Genomic DNA, 22,112 nt, shown 5'->3' with positions numbered 1-22,112 from the left:
CTTTAATGATATTGAATTGCTTTAATCAGGGGTGGGGAAGGTTCTCCCTAGTGAATTACACACAGGCTTTTGAAGCTCCCCAAAATGAACTAAAAGCATTCACCATAATAAAATATGGTGATGATGCTTACCTTGTGTCCCAAGCAGCAAAGCATACAAACCTGGGGGGGGAGTTGGCAGAAAATAAACTGAAAACAAAACTGGAAGTAATGCCATGTCAGTTCCAGTTTTTTGAAGATATAGCCTGCTAGGGTTCTGAGGTCTTTGTGGTTGAAAACTGGCCTTCAGGATAGCTATTCACACTTGGTTGAAATTTTAGTTGTTGTTGTTAACTGCCATTGTGTCGATCTCGTCCCATGGCGACCCTACTGATGAGATGTCTCCAAGACCCCCTGTCCTCTACTGCTCTGCCCAACTCCTATAAACTCATACTCATGATCTCTTTAATAGAGTCCAACCATCTAGCGTGCGGCCTTCCTCTCTTTCTACTTCCCTCCACCTTTCCTAGCATTATTGTTTTTTTTCCCAGTGATTCATGTCTTCTCATGATGTGTCCAAAATGCGCCAGCCTAAGTTTGTCATCCTGACTTCCAGGGAGATTTCTGGCTTGATCTGTTCTAGGACCCATTTGTTTGTCTTTTTGGCTGTCCATGGGATTCTCATCACTCTTCTTCAGCATCGCATCTCAAATGAATTGATCTTCTTCCTATCTTCTTTTTTAACTATCTAGTCTCACATCCATACATTGAAATGGGGAATATAATGGCATGTATGAATCTAACTTTTGTGTTGAGTTGTATAAGTTTGCATTTTAGGATCTTTTCTAGTTCTTTCATAACTGCCCTCCCCATTCTTAATCTTCTTCTGATTTCGTGGCTGCAGTCCCAGTTCCAATCAATTTGATCCCAGATATGAGAACTCTTTTACTATTTCTATTTCCCCATTGTCTAGTTTGAATTTATGTAAGTTCTCTGTGGTCATTATTTTTGTTTTCTTTATATTCAACAGTAAGTCTGCCTTTGCACTTTCCGCTTTGATCTTCCTTAGTAACTGTTTAAGGTCTGTGAGGTTTTCTGCTATCATCAGCATATCTCAGATGGTTGATATTCCTTCCTCCTATTTTCACTCCTCCTTCTTCTGTGTCCAAGCCTGCTTTCCTTACACTATGGTCTGCATATAAGTTGAACAGATAGAGTGATAAGATGCAGCCTTTTTAAATATTAAATTTTGTAAATAGTAAATTTTAAATAGATGGTCTTATTTGTTGAATAAAATTTATTTGGTTATTTCAGGTGGCTTTTCCACAGTGCTTCTTGTGCGTACACATGGTGGAGTCCGGTGTGCATTGAAACGAATGTATGTTAATAATGTGCCTGACCTCAATGTCTGCAAAAGAGAAATAACAATAATGGTAAGTGAATTGTTTTCCTTTTGTGATGATACTTCTATTTAATGTATATGCTTTTTATTTTAAAATTGTTTAAAGACGTCTGGGGGCGGGTCAGTGTTTTAGAATGTGTAGCAAGTACATTAGAAGATTCTGTTGTCCTGGGATTGCTCTGTAGTTCACTCCTCTAGTTAAAAACATTTCAAATGTGATGGCCACCTGTGAGGGCCACCTAAAAGTGTTTTAAAAAATCTCTAAATTATGATAGTATTAAAACTAGAATGGTTGTCATTAATAGACAACACACCATAAAGGCAACACATCATACGGATCTCTTTGAATAGTAATTTCATTGAAATGTCTTCTGATCCTGGACCTGTCTGTAGAACAATTTTCAATATGGCATCTCGGTTATCGCACAAATTTGGGCATATAGTTTTAACTCCTTAAAAATTCCTATGAGACTAAAAGGAGGTTTAAAGTTTTAAATCTACATCTTTCAGGCTGGATAAGATTAATTTTGCATGATGTCTTGAAGGATTTCCTGTACTTGGACTTCCTGTGTAAACCTAAGTATATTCTATTTCATTTTGTGACTATATTTTCCTGTTTTTTCAAACCTTTTTTAGCTGCAAGTTTCTTTATTCCTTTACACTCAAGTCTTCTTTGTTTTTCAGAAAGAACTGTCTGGGCACAAGAACATTGTAGGGTATTTGGACTGTGCTGTCAATTCTGTTAATGATAATGTGTGGGAGGTGCTCATATTAATGGAATACTGTCGTGGTAAGTAAACCTTTTTTCATTGCAAATAGTTGTCTAAAAAGCATATTATTTAAAGACCCCAAAAAAGGAAAAAAGAAAAGAGCCGCCACTCACCAACTAGTGAAGTGCCTTTTGCTATTGTTCTGCCTTGACCAGTTTCCTTTGCTTATCGAAAAGCCTATACACCATCAGTGTGAGGAAATTGGTTTGTTTAAAACAAAGAAATAAATCACTTTCACAGGGTGAGAGCTCTTTTATCTTTAACTGGTTGTATAGAAGTAGTTGGAGAAGCCATTGCTGAAGACATTGAAAAGGTGGCCACCCATGATTGTGCTATAAAGAATGATATCTTTTAAATTGGCATAATGTTCTAAGTAAGCATTATACAATTCTGTTGATTAATAATTCAACACAGGCAATAGATAATGGCTGTGAAACCCATAGTTGCTCTCATTGCTTCTTAGTTCATGCTAGGAGATTGTTTCAGTTGATGGGAAGTTGGTATATAACTTTAAATCTGGGGTGCATCTTTATATACCTTTATTTTAAAATGAAACATTCAATCTGAATTTGTAAGCCTGAATAGTATTTATGTATGTACTTTAATAGTTTTTGTGGGTTTTTTGGACTATGTTGTCATGTTCTAGAAGAGTTTATTTCTGACGTTTTGCCAGCATCTGTGTGGCTGGCATCATCAGAGAATGCATATTATTTAAAGACCTAAAAACATCAGGAACCGTCAAAACTTCAGGAATTAACTCTTCTAGAACATGGCCACATAGCCCGAAAAACCCACAAAAAACTATGGATGCCATCCATGAAAGCCTTCGACTTCACATGTACTTTAATGTGTCAAATCTTCCGCTACAAGGGAGTCTGTCTATGCCTTTATAGTTGGAGCAGTCATGTTGTTTTCACTGTATTTGCTTCCTCTACTTCCCTTCCTCTCCTCTATTTTCCCTTTATTAAATTTGAGATTGCATGCAGCTCAGTATGATTGAGACCTTTCCTTCTGCATTATTAAAAATGTGATAGAATAATAATATACTTAGAGCCTCCCTTACTTGTTACATTGTCTATGTAGTGCTTACTAATGGAGATGATGTTCATTGATCTTCATAGCTACGTTGATAATTGTTAGTTTTGTCAGGCTGAGGCCTGGCAGTCAGAAGTATTTTGTGAAAAAGAAGTGCCCAATTTTAAAGAGATAGGCCAAGCCATATGAGTCTTGGCCATATGAGTCTTGTTTCACTTCAGTCATTCTGATTCAGGATGTGCTCAGATTTCTTCATTGAAATCTGTGTAAGCTAGTTTTGCTTGATTTTTTTCTCCCCAGAAGTCTCTTGATTTTCTTCTTCATTCAACTGCCAAAATGTGTTGTTGACCAGCTGACTTTACATCATTTGTTGACAATGGTTTCTTAATATTAATAGCAAAAACAGCAAAGTCCTATGGGCTACAGCATGAGTTTTTGTGGATTTCACTTCATTAGATGCATCAAGTAGGCTATAATACATGAAAACCCATGTTATAATGAGTTTGCTAATCTTTAAGCTGACTAAGGGGCAAAATAGACCATCCCTTTTGGAGCAGTGTCCCAGCGCCCCTTTCTTTGCCGGATCGGGGCTGAGGCAACCACGTGCCGCAGCCCTGATTGGGTGCTTTGCCAGCACTAAAAAGAATGGCAAAATGCCACTCCAAAGGTGCCGTTGCTGCAGTGACTTTTTGGCACCCCTTTGGCACAGTGTGTCTAAACACTGCACCAAGAGAATGCTGTAATGCCCCCTGCCATGAAGTTGGGTACGTGGCGTGGCACCAGCATCAGAGCGTGTGGCATCAAAAACCCACACCCCCATGCTGATGTTTCAAGCCAGTTTGTTTAGCCCCTTAGATCTCTGGTCTACTTCAGCAGATGGATGTGGATACCCCTTTGTAAATTAATTTTATAGTTGTAATTTGACCACAGAGGAAATGGACAGCTTTATCTTGCAGAATTCTTTGATTCAGTTTTCTTGTTACACCATAAGCCATACTACTCATGGTTGCTTGTTCACATATTATTTTCATATTGTGGTCTTCCTGTACCTTGAACATAGATTGCATTTTAAGAGTTTTGAATAATTGGACATTTTCTGAACATACAGACTTCTATCAGATTCAGCTTGTTAAGACTTCTTTAAAACATTATTGTATTTTCTATATATTTTTTGTAGCGGGACAGGTAGTGAATCAGATGAACCAGAGACTGCAGACAGGCTTTACTGAGCCAGAAGTGTTAAGGATATTTTGTGATGCCTGTGAAGCTGTTGCTAGGCTGCATCAGTGCAAAACTCCTATTGTTCACAGAGATTTGAAGGTGAGTTAAAATGTTTTGAGTGGAATCCTTGCTGTTTTTAAATAAGAATTAACATTTATTTTATTTGATTTCTGTTTTCTTCTAATCACTCTATCTGTTTAACCTGTATGTTGATCATATACATAGAGCAGGATTAGATTTGGAAGAAGGAGGTAAGAAAAGTGGAGGAAAAAACCTTAACAATTTAATATATGCAGATTACACCATTCTACTAGCAGAAAACAACAGACTTGGGATGATTACTGAAGAAAGTCAAGGATGAAAGTGCAAAGCCAGGTGTACAGATGAACATTAAGTAAACAAAAATAATGCCAACAGATTATTTAAAGCAGATGACAAAGACATTGAAATAGTTCAAGATTTTGCATACCTTGACTTAGTCATTAATCAGAATGGAGACTGCAGTTAAGAAATCAGAAGACTCTACCTTAGAAGGGCACCTATGAAGGAATTGCATAAGATTCTGAAGTGTAATGATGTACAATTTAATACTAAAGTCAGGATTGTCCATGCTATTGTATTTCCTATTTCTATGTATGTTTTTGAAAGATAGACAGAGAAGTCAACTGATAGAGAGAAAATCAACATTTGAAATATACTAGAGAAAGAGTTCTGTGGATTCCATGGACTACTCAAGACATATAAATGGGACCTAGAACAACTCAAGCCTGAACTGTCCCAGAAGCCAAGATTACTAAACTGAGGCTATTGTACAGTCGGACCCCTGTATCAATGGGGATATGCTCCAAGAGCTCCCATGGGTACTTAAAACTGCAAATAATAGGAAGCTGTATTACAGATGGCCCTCTGTAGCTACAGGTTTCTTTTCCACCGATTCAACTGTCCATGGCTTAAAAATACTCAAAAATGTAAATTCAAAAAAACAAACCAAAAACAAACCTTGATTTTTGCCATTTTGTAGGAGGGTCACCATTTCACTATGCTGTTCTATTTAATGGGACATCAGCATCCATGGATTTTGATATCCATAGGGGCAGGGGTCCTGGAACAAAACACCAGTGGATACTACTGCTGTGAGGGCCCACAGTTAAACAATGACTCCAATTTTTGCCTGTAGGTTTCAGAAGGTAGTATTGGGCAGCTTGTGGTTGACCCAATGGTATTTGAGCAGACTTTCAAGAGTCCCTCATGCCTGGATACGTTTGTATATGAAAGTGCAGTGAGGCACATAGTAGCCTTCTTCAGTTTGATCTGAATCAGATAAGACAATGGTGAACTTGAATTGTCTGGACTTAGAAGTCTGTGTGTATGTATGTATGTATGTAAGGTCCAGTAAAATGAAGCTGAGTTTTAATATAGAGGTAGTGTGAGTGTGTGCTTCCCTGATCTGTGTAGCTGATATTCAAGTTTATTCAAGTTTATTGGTTTGTTTTGGGAAGTTTGCACTCTATAAAAGAGCAGGAGTGAAGTTTGGAATTCTTGATCCAACATTGGGCCCGAACAGACAGGCCAAAATAAAGCTTTTTCGGGTCACTTTGAAGGTATGCTGTTTAAATGCTGCATGCATCCTAAGAGGGCGGAAGCTATGCCAAAGCCATGCTCCAGTCCTAAAGACTAGAGCGCAGCTTTGGTGCAGCTTCTGGCCTCTTAAGATGTATGTGTCATTTAAACAGTATACCTCCAAAGTGACCTGAAGCAGCTTTATTTTGGCCTGTCTGTTCAGGCCCATTGTTACTAGAGACCAAATTGTCCAGTCACTCAAATCACTTTTTAGCTTTTACTAGTGGCTTAAGAGTATAACACTGGCTTGCAAATCTTGGTGTGTTTGCAGTGACACCTGTTTGCAGTGATCCCATCCCCTGGAAACCTCTAGATTAGAGACTGATAATATAACATATATGAGGTTGTCCTACAGAATGTGTGGACCCTTCTGCAAGTTCAGAATTTAGCTGCTTGGATTCTGAATATCTTACGTAGATGTTGTTCTGCCTCTAAATGAATGTCATTGGTTGAGATTCTACATCATGTTTGTAGAACATAATGCTATGAACCCACAGCCCTGTATCCATCTCCTTCTTCCACATCTTTCAAGCCCAGATGACTCCTGTTGCTGCCATTTACTGGCCCAACCTGGGGTGGGGATAGGGACGTGATTCAGAAATGGCAGTCTCAGTTGTGATGGGAAGGAAAATTGGGTATGTCTCAAACCAGGAGAGTGCTCTCATTACTCTTCCACTTGCAGCTGAGTCAGCTTGTTTTTCCTAACCTGAATTGTCTGCCTCATTGAATCCTCAAATCTTGTTTATCCTTGGTGTAAAGTCTGCTTCCCCAGCTTTGGTTCAGAGGGTTTTGAATTGCTTGTTGCACCATTACTACCCATATATTTTAAATAGGAAAGACGAATTTAAAATAGGGGTACTATGTGCAATATGTTAGCATAGCATTTATATTTCATCTTATTTATTTGTCAGCATGGAGCTTTTAATCAACCATGCCCATATTCCTTTAAAATATATGTCCTTTGAGAATGATAATTAAGCTTAGGCCTCAGTGTGACTGAAAGTGAATACCTGAAATACCATATTTGTCAAATTGGTTTAATGAGGTCAGTGAATGGTAACTTTCCTTGGAAATTATACGTATTGCCAAAGTGTATGTGTGTGTTTCATTTTTTTTTTTCTTTTTTAGGTTGAGAATCTTTTGTTGAATGATAGTGGAAACTATGTTCTTTGTGATTTTGGAAGTGCCACTAATAAATTCCTTAATCCTCAGAAAGATGGAGTCAGTGTAGTTGAAGAAGAAATTAAAAAGTAAGTTGTGTTTCTTAAGGCAGCTGTTTAACAGATATATTCTAACAAGTATATTTTAAATATATATTCTAAAGAGCCCTGGTGGCACAGTGGTTAAGTGCCAGTACTGCAGCCACTCACTCATAAACAACAAGGTTGTGAGTTCAGTACCAGCCAGGGCTCAGGATCAAATCAGCCTGGCATCCTTCTGAGGGTCGCTAAAATGAGTTCCCATCTTGTTGGGGGAAATTAGCTTACACTTTGTAAACCACTTAGGGAGTGTTTAAGTGCACTGATAAGTGGTATAGAAATGTACTTGCTATTGCTATTTGTATTGGAATCTCTGCAAAGGAATGGGCAAAGTATAACCTGTGGGCTGCATGTAACCCTAAGGTCTTTTTCACAGTTCCAGTTCATCCTGGACACCCTTCCACATTCTGCTTAGTGAAAAGGGTTGGGGGAATCACCAATGGACAGTTCAGCAAGACATACCTCCATCATATTCCCACCCACTCCCAATCTAATCACAACTGGAATTATACTTCTGGCCACATATGATTTTGATTTTCAACAAATTTTGGGGTGGTACAGCCCATAGCAGGTCTACAGGCGTAACATTTGGCCCAATTAGCCACTGTAACTACCCATTCCTTCATAATAATAATACTAATATTTATTTCTTGCCCTCTCTCCATATTTTGAGGCAGGGGACAATAACAATTAACAAACAAACAACATCAGTTAAAACACATTGGTTAAAACACACATCAAGTTAAAAGGACAAATAAGTTGTGCACATATTAAAACAATCTACATCTAAAATTCATCCTTTAAAATTCACAATTTAAAAATAATCTGGATGAGCCTGCTGGGAGAAACTAGTATTCAATGCTCTTTTAAATTCAGACAGCGTATGCAGCTGTTGAGTCTCTTCTTGCAGATCATTCCACAAGTGATGGCTGAAGAAAAAAGTCCTCTGGTTGACAGTTGCCAACATAGTCCTGGCTGACTGGACCAGAGGACCTGAGTGTATGGTCCAAATTATATGGCAGGACATGATTGTGAAGATAACCTGTACCCAAACCATTTAGGGCTTTAAAGGTAATCATCAACCCTTTTTTATGTTGTCCCGAAACTAACTGGCAATCAGTGGAGTGATTTTAATGTTGATTTTGATGTTGGTGTAATGGGATCACTCCAGGATGTCCCAGTAATCAATCTGGCTAATGTGTTTTGAACTAACTGAAGTTTCTGAACTTGCTACAGAGGTAGCCCAATGTACAGCATATTTTTTTACCGTTATTGTTTTTTTCATATTGCACCAATATTATTTTAGTAAATTCTGTCTTCTTAAAATGAGTTAGTTATTGTTGTAGTAAATTTAATGTGTTCCATTATTTAATCTTAGGTATACTACATTATCATACAGAGCTCCTGAAATGATCAACCTTTATGGAGGAAAACCAATTACTACCAAGGCAGATATCTGGGTAAGGAAAATGGAATACTTTACTGTAGAGAGTAGTAAAAAAGGATTCAGTGAAATAAATATGTTGAAGGGTTGGACTGGATAGCCGTTGTGGTCTCTTCCAACTCTATGATTCTAAACATGTGATTGAATCCACATTTTCTCACAAATGGACTAGACTTGACTTCAGTAGATTTACTTAAGTATGACAATCTGGATTCAAGCCAAGTTATTAGTTAAGGCTCTATAAATGTATAAAAATGTAATGCATGACATAGATCATGCCTTCATTTTGCTAGACAAGGTGTAAAATAAGTTACTTTGTTAAATAAAGAACAATACTAACTTACTATTTAACCTTGTTCCAATAACTCAATTCACAGAAGTGCATGTTTGGGTACAATCCAATATTTTGTAGCAAGGATAAGATGAAAGTACTTTGTTAGTAATTCAGTTGCATATTTGCAGTTCAAAAAAGTAAGGAAATTACTATCTTTACAAAGATTCCACATACCAGAAAGTTGCAAGATTGGTTTTATAAAATTCTGTTGTCATGAATAAGGAATGATATAAAAGTTGATGAGAGATTCTTTCTTATATAATTGCATGATTGGTTGAAGTTCATCAACATCACAAGTATTAAATGAAGCTATCAGATTAGCAAAGAAAGTATTCTTAAACACATTTTAACAGTTGGTTATGGCTTACATTTATTTAGTGGGCTTTGAAACATTTTATTAATTAGCTTGAAATCTGTGATATGATTAAAAATCAGGTTTTTGATTTCTAAATAATTTACCAATTATTTTTATAACCAAATACTTCTGATTTCATACTGATGTCAGTGTCTTTCTTGTTGACAATATATTTCATTTCCATAGGCCCTTGGCTGCTTGCTATATAAGCTTTGTTTCTTCACACTTCCCTTTGGTGAGAGTCAGGTTGCCATTTGTGATGGAAGCTTTACTATCCCAGACAATTCACGTTACTCCCATGGTATACATTGTTTGATAAGTAAGTAGTTGAAGCAACTTTGACCTTAAACTTCCTGTAAAGTGGTTAGGTTGTGACAAGGAATCTTGGGCCTGTTACAGACTGCCAAATAAAGCTGCTTCGGGTCTCTTTGGAGGTATGCTATTTAAATGATGCATGCATCCTAAGAATCTGGAAGCTGCACCAAAGCTGCACTCCAGTGATTAGGAAGGGAGTGTGGCTTTGGTGCGACCTCCGGACTCTTAGGACCCATGCATCATTTAAATAGCATACCTCCAAAGAGACCCGAAGCAGCTTTATTTTGGCAAGTCTGTAACAGGCCATGGTCTCTTCAGGTGTTTTGGAGTATAGTGGACCCTTGGTATCTGCTGGGGTTTGATTCTAGGACCTTGTGGATACCAAATCCATGGATGTTCAAGTCCCATTAAATATGGTGGCATAGTAAAATGGTGTCCCTTAAATAAAATAGTAAATTTTGGTGCTTCTCAGGCTATCCTATATGGGGGACTGGCATTTTTTCCCAGTGTGTAAAGGACCAGTACCATATTTCTTCTCATTGGCTACATCTGTTTCTTTCTTGGAAACTCTCTGTATACTAACAGCTGATGGCTGGCTCAGGGGTCACCACTTTGAGTAGCAATGCTATCCAGCATGCTTATTATATCTGTGTTAAAGGATCTGCATGAGCTCTCAGTCTGCTACAGAACTAGGTATTTTGAACCTGCTGTTTAGCAACTGAGTTGAGATGCTGAATCGCTATGCATTTTTCAGAGGTATTCAACTTAAGCTGTATTTTGTTGGTTTCTGACCACAGGGAAGATCTAGTCTTAAAATGATCAAAGGCATGAATGACAATCGACAGGCTGTGGTTTTCTTGCCAGATGAAAGTGATACAAAACTTTTCAGCTACTGCTACAGCCCAGGGATTTATTTGGAAATAGTCTAAGTAGTAGCACCTAGGAAAAATTAATGAAACCACCTTTAGCCCCCACTTAACTTCTAATCAGACATGGAGTCAACTAATTCCATACATAGCAAAATTTTGAATAATTTATTTTTACTGGTATTTTTATTCTAAGTTTAAACTTCTTGCTTCTTGTTAGAAACTTAATTTGCTGTAATCCACAGGATACATGCTTGAACCAGATCAAGAACGAAGACCTGATATCTTTCAAGTATCTTATTTTGCCTTTAAACTTGCCAAAAAGGACTGTCTATTATCAAACATTAATGTAAGTCCCAATGTTTTTGAATTGTTACAGTAAATATTTTTCAGAGTATTCCAAGGAATGACAGTTAATGTTTGACCTTTAAAAAAATTACTCTTTCTGAATTTACACAGGTGACTTTAAATAGATACAGTTTCTTTAGTGCTGCACAGCATACTTGCAGTATTTGATGCAAGGTTTCAACCCCACCCCCATTTTTCTGTAAAACTGGATGCTCACATGACAGGATGTACACCTTTTGACCAAGGGAAGCTTTCCAACCATTAGTTATACTTTGGTCCTAGTGGATTGGCTGTTATGTTTGGATCCAACTCTATGTCTTCCTTTGCATATCAATTCAATTGTTTTGTTCTGAGTTATAGAATTAAAATGCCGTTTCCATCATACTGGGTATAAAGCTTCTGCCCTTAGACCATCACCCTTGAAATAGAGTCAGTAGTCTGCATAATCTATAAAATAAGCCTAGCCTTAGGCGAAGAGTCACTGTAGTGTAGTGGTTTGAGTATTGTACTACAACTCTGGAGACCAGGGTATGGATATCTCTCTCAGTTATAGAAACCCACTGGGTGACCTTGGGCAAGTCACATTCTCTCAGCCTCAAAGAAAGGCAATGGCAACTGATCCCCACAAACAAATCTTGCCTAGAAAACCCTTTGATAGGTTTGCCTCAGCATCCCCATAAGTCAGACAAGATTTGAAATACACGACAACAACTAACTTTTGGAACTCTGCCTTATGCAAAGATGTGTCACGTCTCTTCATAACATTGTAGAGTTGGGATGCCAAGAGTTTTCAAATCTAACCCCTACCAATGCAGGAAACGCATAGCTAATGTGATATTCAGCTACAACAGTGTTTCAGTATGGTGTGCTCCTGTTTCAGCCAGCCATACCATTTTCTGAGATATTCAGTTGTGTCTTCTATCTTCTCTAGATTTCTGTGAGTTTTCTTTGGCAGTCACTCAGTGTTCTATAGCCACATAGCGAGTGTTTTTTGAAATATTTTATGCACCTCTTCCCCAGTAGGTGTTTTTATATAAAAACCCTAAAGTTTGTGGTTCTACAGATCTTCAAATTCTCACACTGCTGATGCTTCCTTCTTGTGTATGGATGTTGTTGTTTGGGCCATATTGTGACTGATATACTGAATTGAGTTTGCTATTAGTTTACTTAGTCTTTATTATTAGTATTTTATTTTACTTCCCAAAAACATACAGTACTTAGTAACACATAATATCTTGTTTTCCCAAGAACTCTCCTCTTCCTTCAACACTTCCTGAGCCCTTGACTGCTAGTGAGGCAGCTGCTAAGAAAAGCCAAATAAAAGCTAGGTGAGTAAATTAATTTTTCTGAAATTTTGTGTACTTTTAGTTTCTTTGGAATGCCAAGCATTAGAACGTTACTTTCTGGCTTAAAATGCCAACTTTTTAATTGTCTTGTGTTCACTTTAAAGATGTGATAATGTCAAAATTCTTAGTTTTAAATCAAAAGTCTAAACATAAAAATGGGCAGATGAATATAGCATGTTGTGGAATTCTTATGCATACTTTATGATAAGAAGGACAAAACTTCCAGTTAGGGGAAAATAAAGACAAAATGCACCATTTTGGAATGATAGGACCAAGTGACAGCTAGATAAACCTAGGGCCGGCACAGATGGCTCTAAAAGCTGGCTTCTTGGCAGCTTGGGGACATGGCGTTTAGACATCACATGCCCCAATGTCTTGAAGCCGCCCAGTAAATCAGATGGCAGTGGCTTTAATACATCTTGGGGGCATGGCGTTTAGACGCCACACACCTGGAAACCACTCTGGGGCTGTGGCGGGGCACCTTAAACCTAGCCCAAATAGAAGTGGATCTTTTCAGCTCCTATTTGGGCCAGATTCTTGGTAGATTGGGGTCATGGCGTGTGCTTGCTGTGGCCCCAAGGCACCTTGGGCAGGGTGGCTTCAAGCTGCCCCTTCATGCCTGTCTGTTTCACCCCATCGTTCCCAGTTTTGAAAGTAGACCAGAAACTCAGAAACTGTAGAGTGGTGCATATGTTGTTGGTAGATACTGTTAGTCAAAGTTTGTACTGATGTACGCTTTAAAGAGTTACTCAGTAGCTTTGTAAAATTAAGCATGTGCAGTTAAAACAACCTGCTATTCATTTATTCCATGTACACTTATTTGCTTCGATGAAAACATAAGTGTACATTAGTGTGTACTCAATAAATTTAACTTTTATAATAAATATGTTATGAATGGCACATTAAGAATATTTAATCATTCTATTTGTTTTGGAAGGAATGTTTCACAAGCCCCCTCTTGTGGTTCTTGTGCATTATGAGAGAATTTAGGAGGTAAAATTGAACAAACAACTTCTAAACAAGAATTATAAGGTGGGGTCATTTAGAGAAACTTGTGCTGCTTAATATGAATTGTTCACGCAAAGTTATTGACCTGCAAAAATGTTTATTTTTATCCAGGCCTGGAATGTTATTTTTTAAAACGAAAATAATGCATTGGTGTTGTTTAACGTTTTATACAAAAAATGACTTGGTATTTGTTCATAATGACGTGTCACTAGTGTAACTAACATGTTAGGATTTTAATGCTTTTGGTAATGCAAAAAAGATCACTTTGAAAAAGCAACCCACCCCAGTCTTCCAAAGTGACATTCAATAAATGTTTGAAGTAACAAGTAAACATTTCTCTTTATACTAAGTAAATACTGATGTTACCAACTGTTACATTATTTGTAAAGAGTCACAAAGTAACTTGTAATAAGACCCTAGCTCTCCTTTTTACTCTTGAGAATAATTGAGGATAGAGTACTTTCTTCTTTGTTTGCCAAAAGCCTTATCAATAAAAAGTAGATGAATAAACTTAAATACATAAATTATTTATATATGATCTGATTTGATAATATATGGTATAAGCATAAAGTTGTATTGTTAATTGGGAGAATGTTAAATAAAAAGAAAAAAATACAGCTTAGCTGTGTGAAATGCAGGGAAACTGAAAGCTGGATGAAGTATTCTATGAAGTACCTCATTTATCAGTTGTCTGCTTGGTTTCTACTCTGGGGGAGTAGGATTCCTCTCCATGTCTGGTACAAAAATGCAGTGGGCTTCTGAGATGGGACTGAATGCATGGCCTTCTCCAATCACAAAAATGCAGTTGGCTGCCTCAAGGGGACTGAACCCTCCATCTGTCTTCTGACAGCCTGCTTTCTTGAATGAATTAATTCTAGGAATGTGTGGAAGCCAGTTAAGTGGTAAACAAGGATGTTCTTTACTACTACTTTCTGAAATGCAGATGTGACTCCCATTTATGTCATTCTAGAATAACAGATTCCATTGGACCAACAGAAACCTCAATAGCACCACGACAAAGACCAAAGGCCAATACAAGTGCTGCCACTTCTAGTGTGTTAGCAATCCAGAGCTCAGCAACACCAGTCAAAGTGCCAGTTCCTGGTGATCTTAACAATGGGCAAAAAGGTAACTTCTCATATTAATAGCATGAAAAAAGCTGCTCTTCTCAAGTACTGAATGAAAAGCAAGTATTCTGCTGCTTTTAAAAATTAGATGCCATCTTTTAATGAGGATTTGGCGGTTTTGGATGATTTGACTCAAAGTAAAAATATCTTCATATACTCTATTGCCTTGTTTCAACACAGTATCGGGAGTGCTTCCCCCACAGAGCCATGGAAAATGTAATACATCATCTACTTATGGTTTTCCTGTTCCATACAGCTGTTCATTCACAAAAATTAAATGTGGCTTGATAACCATTTTAAGGAACTGTGTTAAATTGCAGATAATGTTAATGGCTGAATGGGGATTTGAACCTTGGTCTTCCAGAGTCCTAGACCAACACTTAAACCACTACAGCACACTGGTTCTGATTTACTTTGTTTATATAAAAGATAATTTAAACACACTTAAAGTGTACTAAATAATTTATGAAGTTATAAAAAGTGAAAATGGTTAAAATAGTTTAAAACCATGTACATGAACTTTTTTTTTTAGAAAGCAGGACCAAACAGTTTGATAAAAAGCCATATTTTAACCTAGTGCTGGGTTGAAGACAGAGCCTCAAAGGGGAAGATACTCCAGAGTGCCACAGGAGAGAATGCCCTTTCCTGTGACCTCCCGCAGTGTATTGCTGTCACTGGTGGGAAACAAAGGAGCGCCCTGTAGCAGACTTCAGTCCTTGGGACAAGCATATATAGAGACATACATGCCTGTTTGAGACTTACGAGATTTCTTCTTTAGCTTAGGCTGTATGTCGTAGCTTAACAACAACAACAACAAAACTGGCAAAATGTGTAGAGAAATGTGATAGAAACTAAATGTTCACCATTTATGTGATAGTTATATTTTTGAGTTAGCTGTGTGATGTACAGAAACATTTCTATATTTGGGCTCTAGAAATGCATTAAGCAGAAAATATGCTTTGAAAATATCATAGGAGCCTCAAAACCTGGAAGTAGTCATGAGAGCATGTTGTCCCAGGGAACTAATCCAAACCCACAGCAGAACAGAGTACTACAACAACTACAGCAAGGAGACTGGAGATTACAGCAGTTGCATTTACATCACCAGCAGCAACAGCAATTCCCTCAGGATGCATATGTGCAGCAGGTATCAGTGCATTTTCGGTATAGTGTGAGCATTTTTCTTTAAAAAAAGAAAATCTATTACTTTGTTGGTGTTGTATGCCTTCAAGTCATTTCTGACTTACGGAGACCCTATAATGGGTTTTTCTTGGCAAGATTGTTTAGAGGAGGTTTACTATTGCCTTCCTTGAAAGCTGAGAGCATGTGACTTTCCCAAGATCACCCAATGGGTTTCATGTTATAAATCCTATAAATTTGTTTTCCTAACATTCAATTGTCAGGTTTTGCTTATTCTAACAAAAAGGCACTTTTTAAATATAAAAACTATAATTTGGTACTTGCAAACAAAGTTTTTACCTTCCCTCAGATAAAGACTTTTATGAGGGGTCCAGTTGGCATAATCCTCTATATTACCTTTGTATGTTCCACCATTTCTTCCATCTTTTTATCACTATGAAAGGTTTCTTAAAGAGAAAAAGTCACAGTAATTACATAATACATTTTAATAGTGCTGGAAACTGCCAGTGTGGAACTATTTTGATATTTACATGTGACATACTTTTGTAAGTAACTGCCTTTAAGTCATCTGACCTGTGATACCCCTATGAATGAGAGGCCTCCATGTTGCCCTATCCTCAGCTATCCTGCTCAGGTCTTGCAGACTCATGGCTGTGGCTTTTCTGATTGAATTTCTCCATCTGGTATGTGGTCCATTTTAGCAAGCATTTTTTTTAGTGAGTCTTTTCTTCTCATGATATGACCAAACTATGACAACATCAGTTTAGTAATATTCGCTTCTAGGGAGGGTTCAGGCTTGATTTGCTCTAGGACCCATCCATTTGTCTTTTACTGGTCCATGGTATTCTCAGAGGTCTTCTCCAGCACCATGTCTCAAATGAGTTAATTTTCTTCCTATCAGTTTTTTGCATTGTCCAGCTTGCACAACCATACCTAGACATGAAGAATACAATGGCATGGACCATTCTAACATTAGTGTTCAGTGATATATTTTTTACACTTCAAGATCTTGTCTAGTTCCTTCATTGCTGCTCTTCCAAGTCCAAGTCTTCTGATTTCTTGACTGAAGTCTCTGCTCTGATTGATGATTGAGCCCAAGTATGGAAAAGCTTGAAGTATTATAATGTCTTCTTCATGTACTTTCTTTAAGGTTCCACTTACATAATATTAAGCAATTACCTTAAAATATTTTGAGTCTAAAGAGATTAGAAGGGCACTTTGTTGTAATTTTACTTAATTAATTAATTAGGTGATACTCATGATTTATGAAAATCTTTCACTTTTTAAATACAGTATCAACAAACAATGCAGCAACACATGATTCAACAGCAGCTTTTGATGCGTTCTATGTACCAGCAGCAGCCTTCCTCATACCCATATCCTGCCATGGTAAGTTTAATAACATTTTTTTTTTACCTAAGTGTGTTTAACTGATAAATAGGGCTAGACAGATAAAAGATAATTATTGGTCATTTACAAAATTGACTATAGCCCAAAACACATGAGCCAAAAAAAAGTGGCTTCAAGCCACTTCAGGGGCAGGGTATGCAGACGACGCATGCCCTTGGATTGGCTGCAAGCCATTCTGGAGCCACCTAAGGTGGCCTGAAGCCACTGGGAAAAAGAGCATGGAAAAAGTGTTTCTTGCCAGTGGCTTGTTTGGGACCACGACGGTGGCTTGCTTTCAGAGTGGGCCATGTAGTTGCTGTGGTCCCCCAGCTGATCGGGACTGGAGTGGTCAGAGGCTGCTCCAAGTCGCTGTTCTTCTTCACCTCTATGTGAATCAGCTTGATTGTGTTGATGATAAATTTTACTAGCTTTATTTGAATTACTGCATTTTTGTAGAACTATTTGCTACAGCAAAGAATTGTGCAGGAAGGAGACTGAATAATGTGTAAATAAAGTGGATCTGAATGGATAAATATTTTCGCTGTTACTGCAGTTTCATCTTGAAGGAATGAGACATGGTAGACTTTGTTGTGTTAATATCTCATTTTTATGGTTTCTGTTTTTGCTTATGAAATAAGCATCTAGCAAACAATACATGACTGCCAGTGATAAGCTGTTATTTTATTTAGTTATTATTTATTATGGTATTTATACCCCACCCTTCAGCCCTAAAGGCTATCAGAGCAGCTTACAATTATTCTTTTTAATTAGACAGTTCCCTGCCCTCAGGCTTACAATCTGAAAGACACGACACAAAAGGAGAAGGGAATGGTGGTGGGATCTCTCCCTCTGAGGGCTGGACCAAGGCAGATGGACGGGAGGGAGGGCTCTTCTTCTTCAGGCTAGCCCTGATGGGCCTGCCTGTTTACTCCCTCGCAGGCTGAATGATGACAGTTATCATGGAGGGAGGGCTCTTCTTCTTCAGGTTAGTCCTGGTGGAGCTGGGCCTGCCTGTTCACTCCCTCACAGGCCAAAGGATGACAGTTACCATGGAGGGAGGGTTCTCTATCTTCAGGCTAGCCCTGATGGAGCTGGGCCTGCCTGTTCAGTCCCTCACAGGCCAAAGGTTGTCAGTTATCATGGAAGGAGGGCCCTCTATCTTCAGGCTAGCCCTGGTGAAGCTGGGCCTGCCTGTTCATTGCCACACAGGCCAAAGGATGACAGTTATCACATAGGGAGGGTTCTCTTTCTTAAGGCTAGCCCTGATGGTGCTGGGCCTGCCTGTTCACTCCCTCACAGGCCAAAGGATGACAGTGGTCATGGAGGGAGGGCTCTCTTTCTTCAGGCTAGCCCTGATGGAGCTGGGCCTGCCTGTTCACTCTCTCTTAGTTATAGATAAATATAATTCGAAGTATTGGATGCTGAACTACATGGGCCTTTTATCTGATCTAACATGGTTCTTTCCACATTCTTAAGTTGTCGAATCTGCTACTCTTAATTTTACCCTGGAATTCATGCTGCATTAGTGTAACAATTTTTCACTGTGTAACTTTTATAGTTACTGAAATTAATTTCTAAATAATTTCATGTCTAGTATAATGTGTAGCTAGCTGAATAACCTATCTTTATTTAAAAATGCCACACATCTTCATTATATATTACTCTCCCAGTTAGCCTACATTACTGAGTGACAATTTCTTTTGTTGCTTAGTAGTGGTATACCCATGTCTAAGCGTGTCAAAAGGAGGGCGACTAAAATGGTGAAGGGTCTGGAAACCATGTCCTATGAGGAATGACTTAGGGAGCTGGGGATGTTTAGCCTGGAGAAAAGAAGGTTAAGAGGTGATATGATAGTCCTGTTTAAATATTTGAAGGGATGTCATATTGAGGAGGGAGCAAGCTTGTTTTCTGCTGCTCCAGAGACTAGGACCCGGAACAAAGGATGCAAGCTACAGCAAAAGAGATTCCACCTCAACATTAGGAAGAACTTCCTGACAGTAAGGGCTGTTCGACAGTGGAACACACTCCTTCGGAGTGTAGTGGAATCTCCCTCCTTGGAGGTCTTTAAACAGAGGCTGGATGGCCATATGTCAGGGATGCTTTGATTTGGATTTCCTGCATGGCAGGGGGTTGGACTGGATGGCCCTTGTGGTCTCTTCCAACTCTATTATTCTATGATTCTATCATTCTATGAGTTGGGAATTAAAGGTTAAAACCCAACATATTCTTCCTGCACACAAAGCCATTGTATTTTATATTGTAATATGCCGTAATGTACATCTGTCTTGAATTTGTAAACCGCTTTGATCTTCCAGGAAAAGCGGTATAGAAATAAAGATTTGATGATGATGATGATGATGATGATGATGATGATGATGAACAGAACAAGTTATTATTATAAAATGAAAAGTATTCCCTGATGCCAGGAATGATGTCTAGTGAAACACAGAAAGGATTTGTAATTCTAGTAAGGGCTGTTCGACAGTGGAACACACTCCATTGGAGTGTGGTGGAGTCTCCTTCTTTGGAGGTCTTTAAGCAGAGGCTGGATGGCCTCTGTTGGGTATGCTTTGACTGAGTTTTCCTGCATGGCAGGGGGTTGGACTGGATGGCCCTTGTGGTCTCTTCCAACTCTACGATTCTATGATTCTGTGTTGCTACTTTGACTGAGTTATGCTATATTAGTTAAGAGGTGCATTTTCTGAAATTTTATTCTTAGGGAACAATATGAGGTGCCGTTTTGCTGTAGTAATAAAGAGGATCAGTTTTCAAAAAATAAATGAATTGTTAAATAGCTATATGAGGTACAATTATGCAAAGTTTACAGTTTCCCCACTTTTCTTCTTCAAGATGCAGCAGTACCAACAAGCTCTTCTACAGCAACAGGTCCTTGCAAAGCAGTTGCCACCACCCAAACATTCTCCTGAATTTCTTGCCTCTCCACAGGAGTTCCCACCAGCCTTAATCTCTCATTCTAAGTCCTTTCCAGCTCATGTTGGTGCAGCTCTGGACACCCATTATTCTACAAATAGGCAAGCATCTTCAATTGATGTTAGTAACAAATGTAAAGACATGTTTTATGATTGTGGTTCTCTGATTTGATTCTTAAAAACACCCTTATTTTTATGAAAAATTCCAGTTAATAATTGTAGCAAAACCAGAAATACTTTAAAGGCTAGCACAGAATGAGCATTCTACATAGAATGAACATACAGTATACAGCATATATGAAGTAAAAGGTTTGGGAATGGGATAACAGACAGTGAGATCAGAGGGGAAGCAAAATTTAGTAGTATACTGATAGTGACAGTAACTGTAACATTGTTGCAGTTTTTGTCAGTACTTGCTGCATTTAAACAAAAGTCCATTTTTAATGCTTCCTTATAACCACAAATAATTACATTAACCTTTCTGTGTCATGGACAATTATTTGTTTAATGTATTTTAATTATATTAATATCACATTAAGTTTCTCAATTTTACAGGGCCTCTGATGCAGAGTCTGTTTCCAGTTATCCAAAACAGAACATGAGTAACCCACCTGACATGTCTGGCTGGAATCCGTTTGGAGAAGACAATTTCTCCAAGCTAACAGAGGAGGAGCTGTTGGACAGGGAGTTTGACCTCCTGAGATCAAGTAAGGGACACTTGAAGGCTTATTTTGCTTCACAGTAAATAAAAGCTCTTTAGGTGCAACCGGCAGTGCCAAAGACTTTTCTGTTCAAGGGCCACACAATCTGTTGTAGAAAGAACTCTTTCTGAGCATTTGAGGGCAGAAATAGGCCAGCTATATACCTTGCCTTTCTGTCACAGAAATGTGTGCAATAGAAACTTAATTGTTCAGTATTTGTAAAACCAAGGTTATCTCTTGAATACTTAGTTTTTCTGAGCATCCAGTGCAAAAAGAAGAAAAATAACAGGATGTTTAATAATAGGAAACACCACGCAGCTGTTTTCATTGCTTCTCTTCACAGTTTTATTCTCTTGCACACCAGAACAGGAGAGTCTGTGGGTCTGGAATGCCTTTTGAAAATGCCCGAAAGAGGGGGAATAACCTAGTACATTATGTTAATGTTCTGTAATGTCTTTCAGTGGCTTAATGTTAAAGGCTGCTTTATTGTTCTGACACAACATAGTTGAATAAACTCTCTTCAAGTCAAAATACCAGTGTGTTTACTTCAAATTACTTGCTTGTCTTACATTTTTTAAATACATAGTTTTCATAAAAAGAATTCTGGATGAAAGGACTAGATATGGAACAGGATGTAGGTGCTCAACTTGGAAAAAAGCAAAGCTCACACTAATAAAGGACACTTATAATTAGAAAGTCATGATACATTTCTGGTGCCTTAATTTGAAAGTAATGCTGTTTTGAAGACTCAGTGGGCCAGCTCAGATATACTAATCCATAAGTTATGATGAGCTGAAATCTTTATTGTGAACCACATGGCAAAAACAACTGCTCATATTGTCACCTCCTTGGAGTTTTGCTACATGTTTTACACATAAAGGACTGGAACCAGCATTTTTGGGAAGGTATTTTTCTAGGGAAATGAAGCTTGTACTCCTCAGACTAAACATTCTGTGAGTCACCGTTCTGAATATAAAATGACTAGTTGTGGTAGGTATCTTATTGGCGTGATTGGGGATCTTTCAGATTTTAATTGAAATGAGCTGAATATGTTGCTGATACTTTAAATGTTACATGAGTTTCAAGAATTGTGTAATCTTGGCGGGATACAGACCACCCAAAAAGGGTGCTCTCCTGCCGCCCTGGTTTGCTGCGTGAGGGAGCTGCAGCGGACAAACCGTGAGGCTCCCTCGCGCAGCAAAAAACCCGCAAAAAGCGGGTTCTTTCTGCGGCGTGGTTGTGATGCCGCAGTGCGCCAATGGCACACTAGTGGCGTCACAGTGACGCCAGGAAGCCATTTTGACGCACTCATCACGTGTGAGGGGCGAGCCACGTCTGGAAGCGCCGCCCCTCGCATGTAATGACAGTGCCCTATAGGGCCCGTCTGTACAGTGCCCTTATTGCTAAAAACTTTACTATGCTGTATGTCATCAACTGATAATGTTCCATATATGATATTCTATATACGCTTTACTGAATGTTACTAAATTAAAGTATCTTAAAGAAGAGTGGTTGGTAGATCTC

General features: G+C 38.3%; 1 protein-coding gene across 1 annotated transcript in view; it reads left to right on the top strand.

The window, feature by feature from the left end:
* Positions 1 to 22,112, top strand: part of BMP2K (BMP2 inducible kinase) — a 64,352-nt gene that overhangs the window by 16,600 nt on the left and 25,640 nt on the right. Inside the window, exons 2-14 of the mRNA XM_089526267.1 lie at positions 1,293 to 1,411; positions 2,065 to 2,170; positions 4,363 to 4,505; positions 7,155 to 7,276; positions 8,664 to 8,745; positions 9,605 to 9,737; positions 10,845 to 10,948; positions 12,196 to 12,275; positions 14,272 to 14,429; positions 15,403 to 15,575; positions 16,862 to 16,957; positions 19,808 to 19,989; positions 20,443 to 20,594. Coding sequence (XP_089382393.1) covers positions 1,293 to 1,411; positions 2,065 to 2,170; positions 4,363 to 4,505; positions 7,155 to 7,276; positions 8,664 to 8,745; positions 9,605 to 9,737; positions 10,845 to 10,948; positions 12,196 to 12,275; positions 14,272 to 14,429; positions 15,403 to 15,575; positions 16,862 to 16,957; positions 19,808 to 19,989; positions 20,443 to 20,594 — 1,650 coding nt within the window. The remainder of the gene's footprint in view (positions 1 to 1,292; positions 1,412 to 2,064; positions 2,171 to 4,362; positions 4,506 to 7,154; positions 7,277 to 8,663; positions 8,746 to 9,604; positions 9,738 to 10,844; positions 10,949 to 12,195; positions 12,276 to 14,271; positions 14,430 to 15,402; positions 15,576 to 16,861; positions 16,958 to 19,807; positions 19,990 to 20,442; positions 20,595 to 22,112) is intronic.

The sequence above is a fragment of the Sceloporus occidentalis genome, unplaced genomic scaffold (assembly GCF_023333645.1).
Source record: "Sceloporus occidentalis isolate IW3139 unplaced genomic scaffold, rSceOcc1.0.p SCAF_5, whole genome shotgun sequence".
Classification (NCBI taxonomy): domain Eukaryota; kingdom Metazoa; phylum Chordata; class Lepidosauria; order Squamata; family Phrynosomatidae; genus Sceloporus; species Sceloporus occidentalis.
Note: the sequence above shows the minus strand (reverse complement) of the source record. Positions and strands in the feature narration are given on the sequence as shown.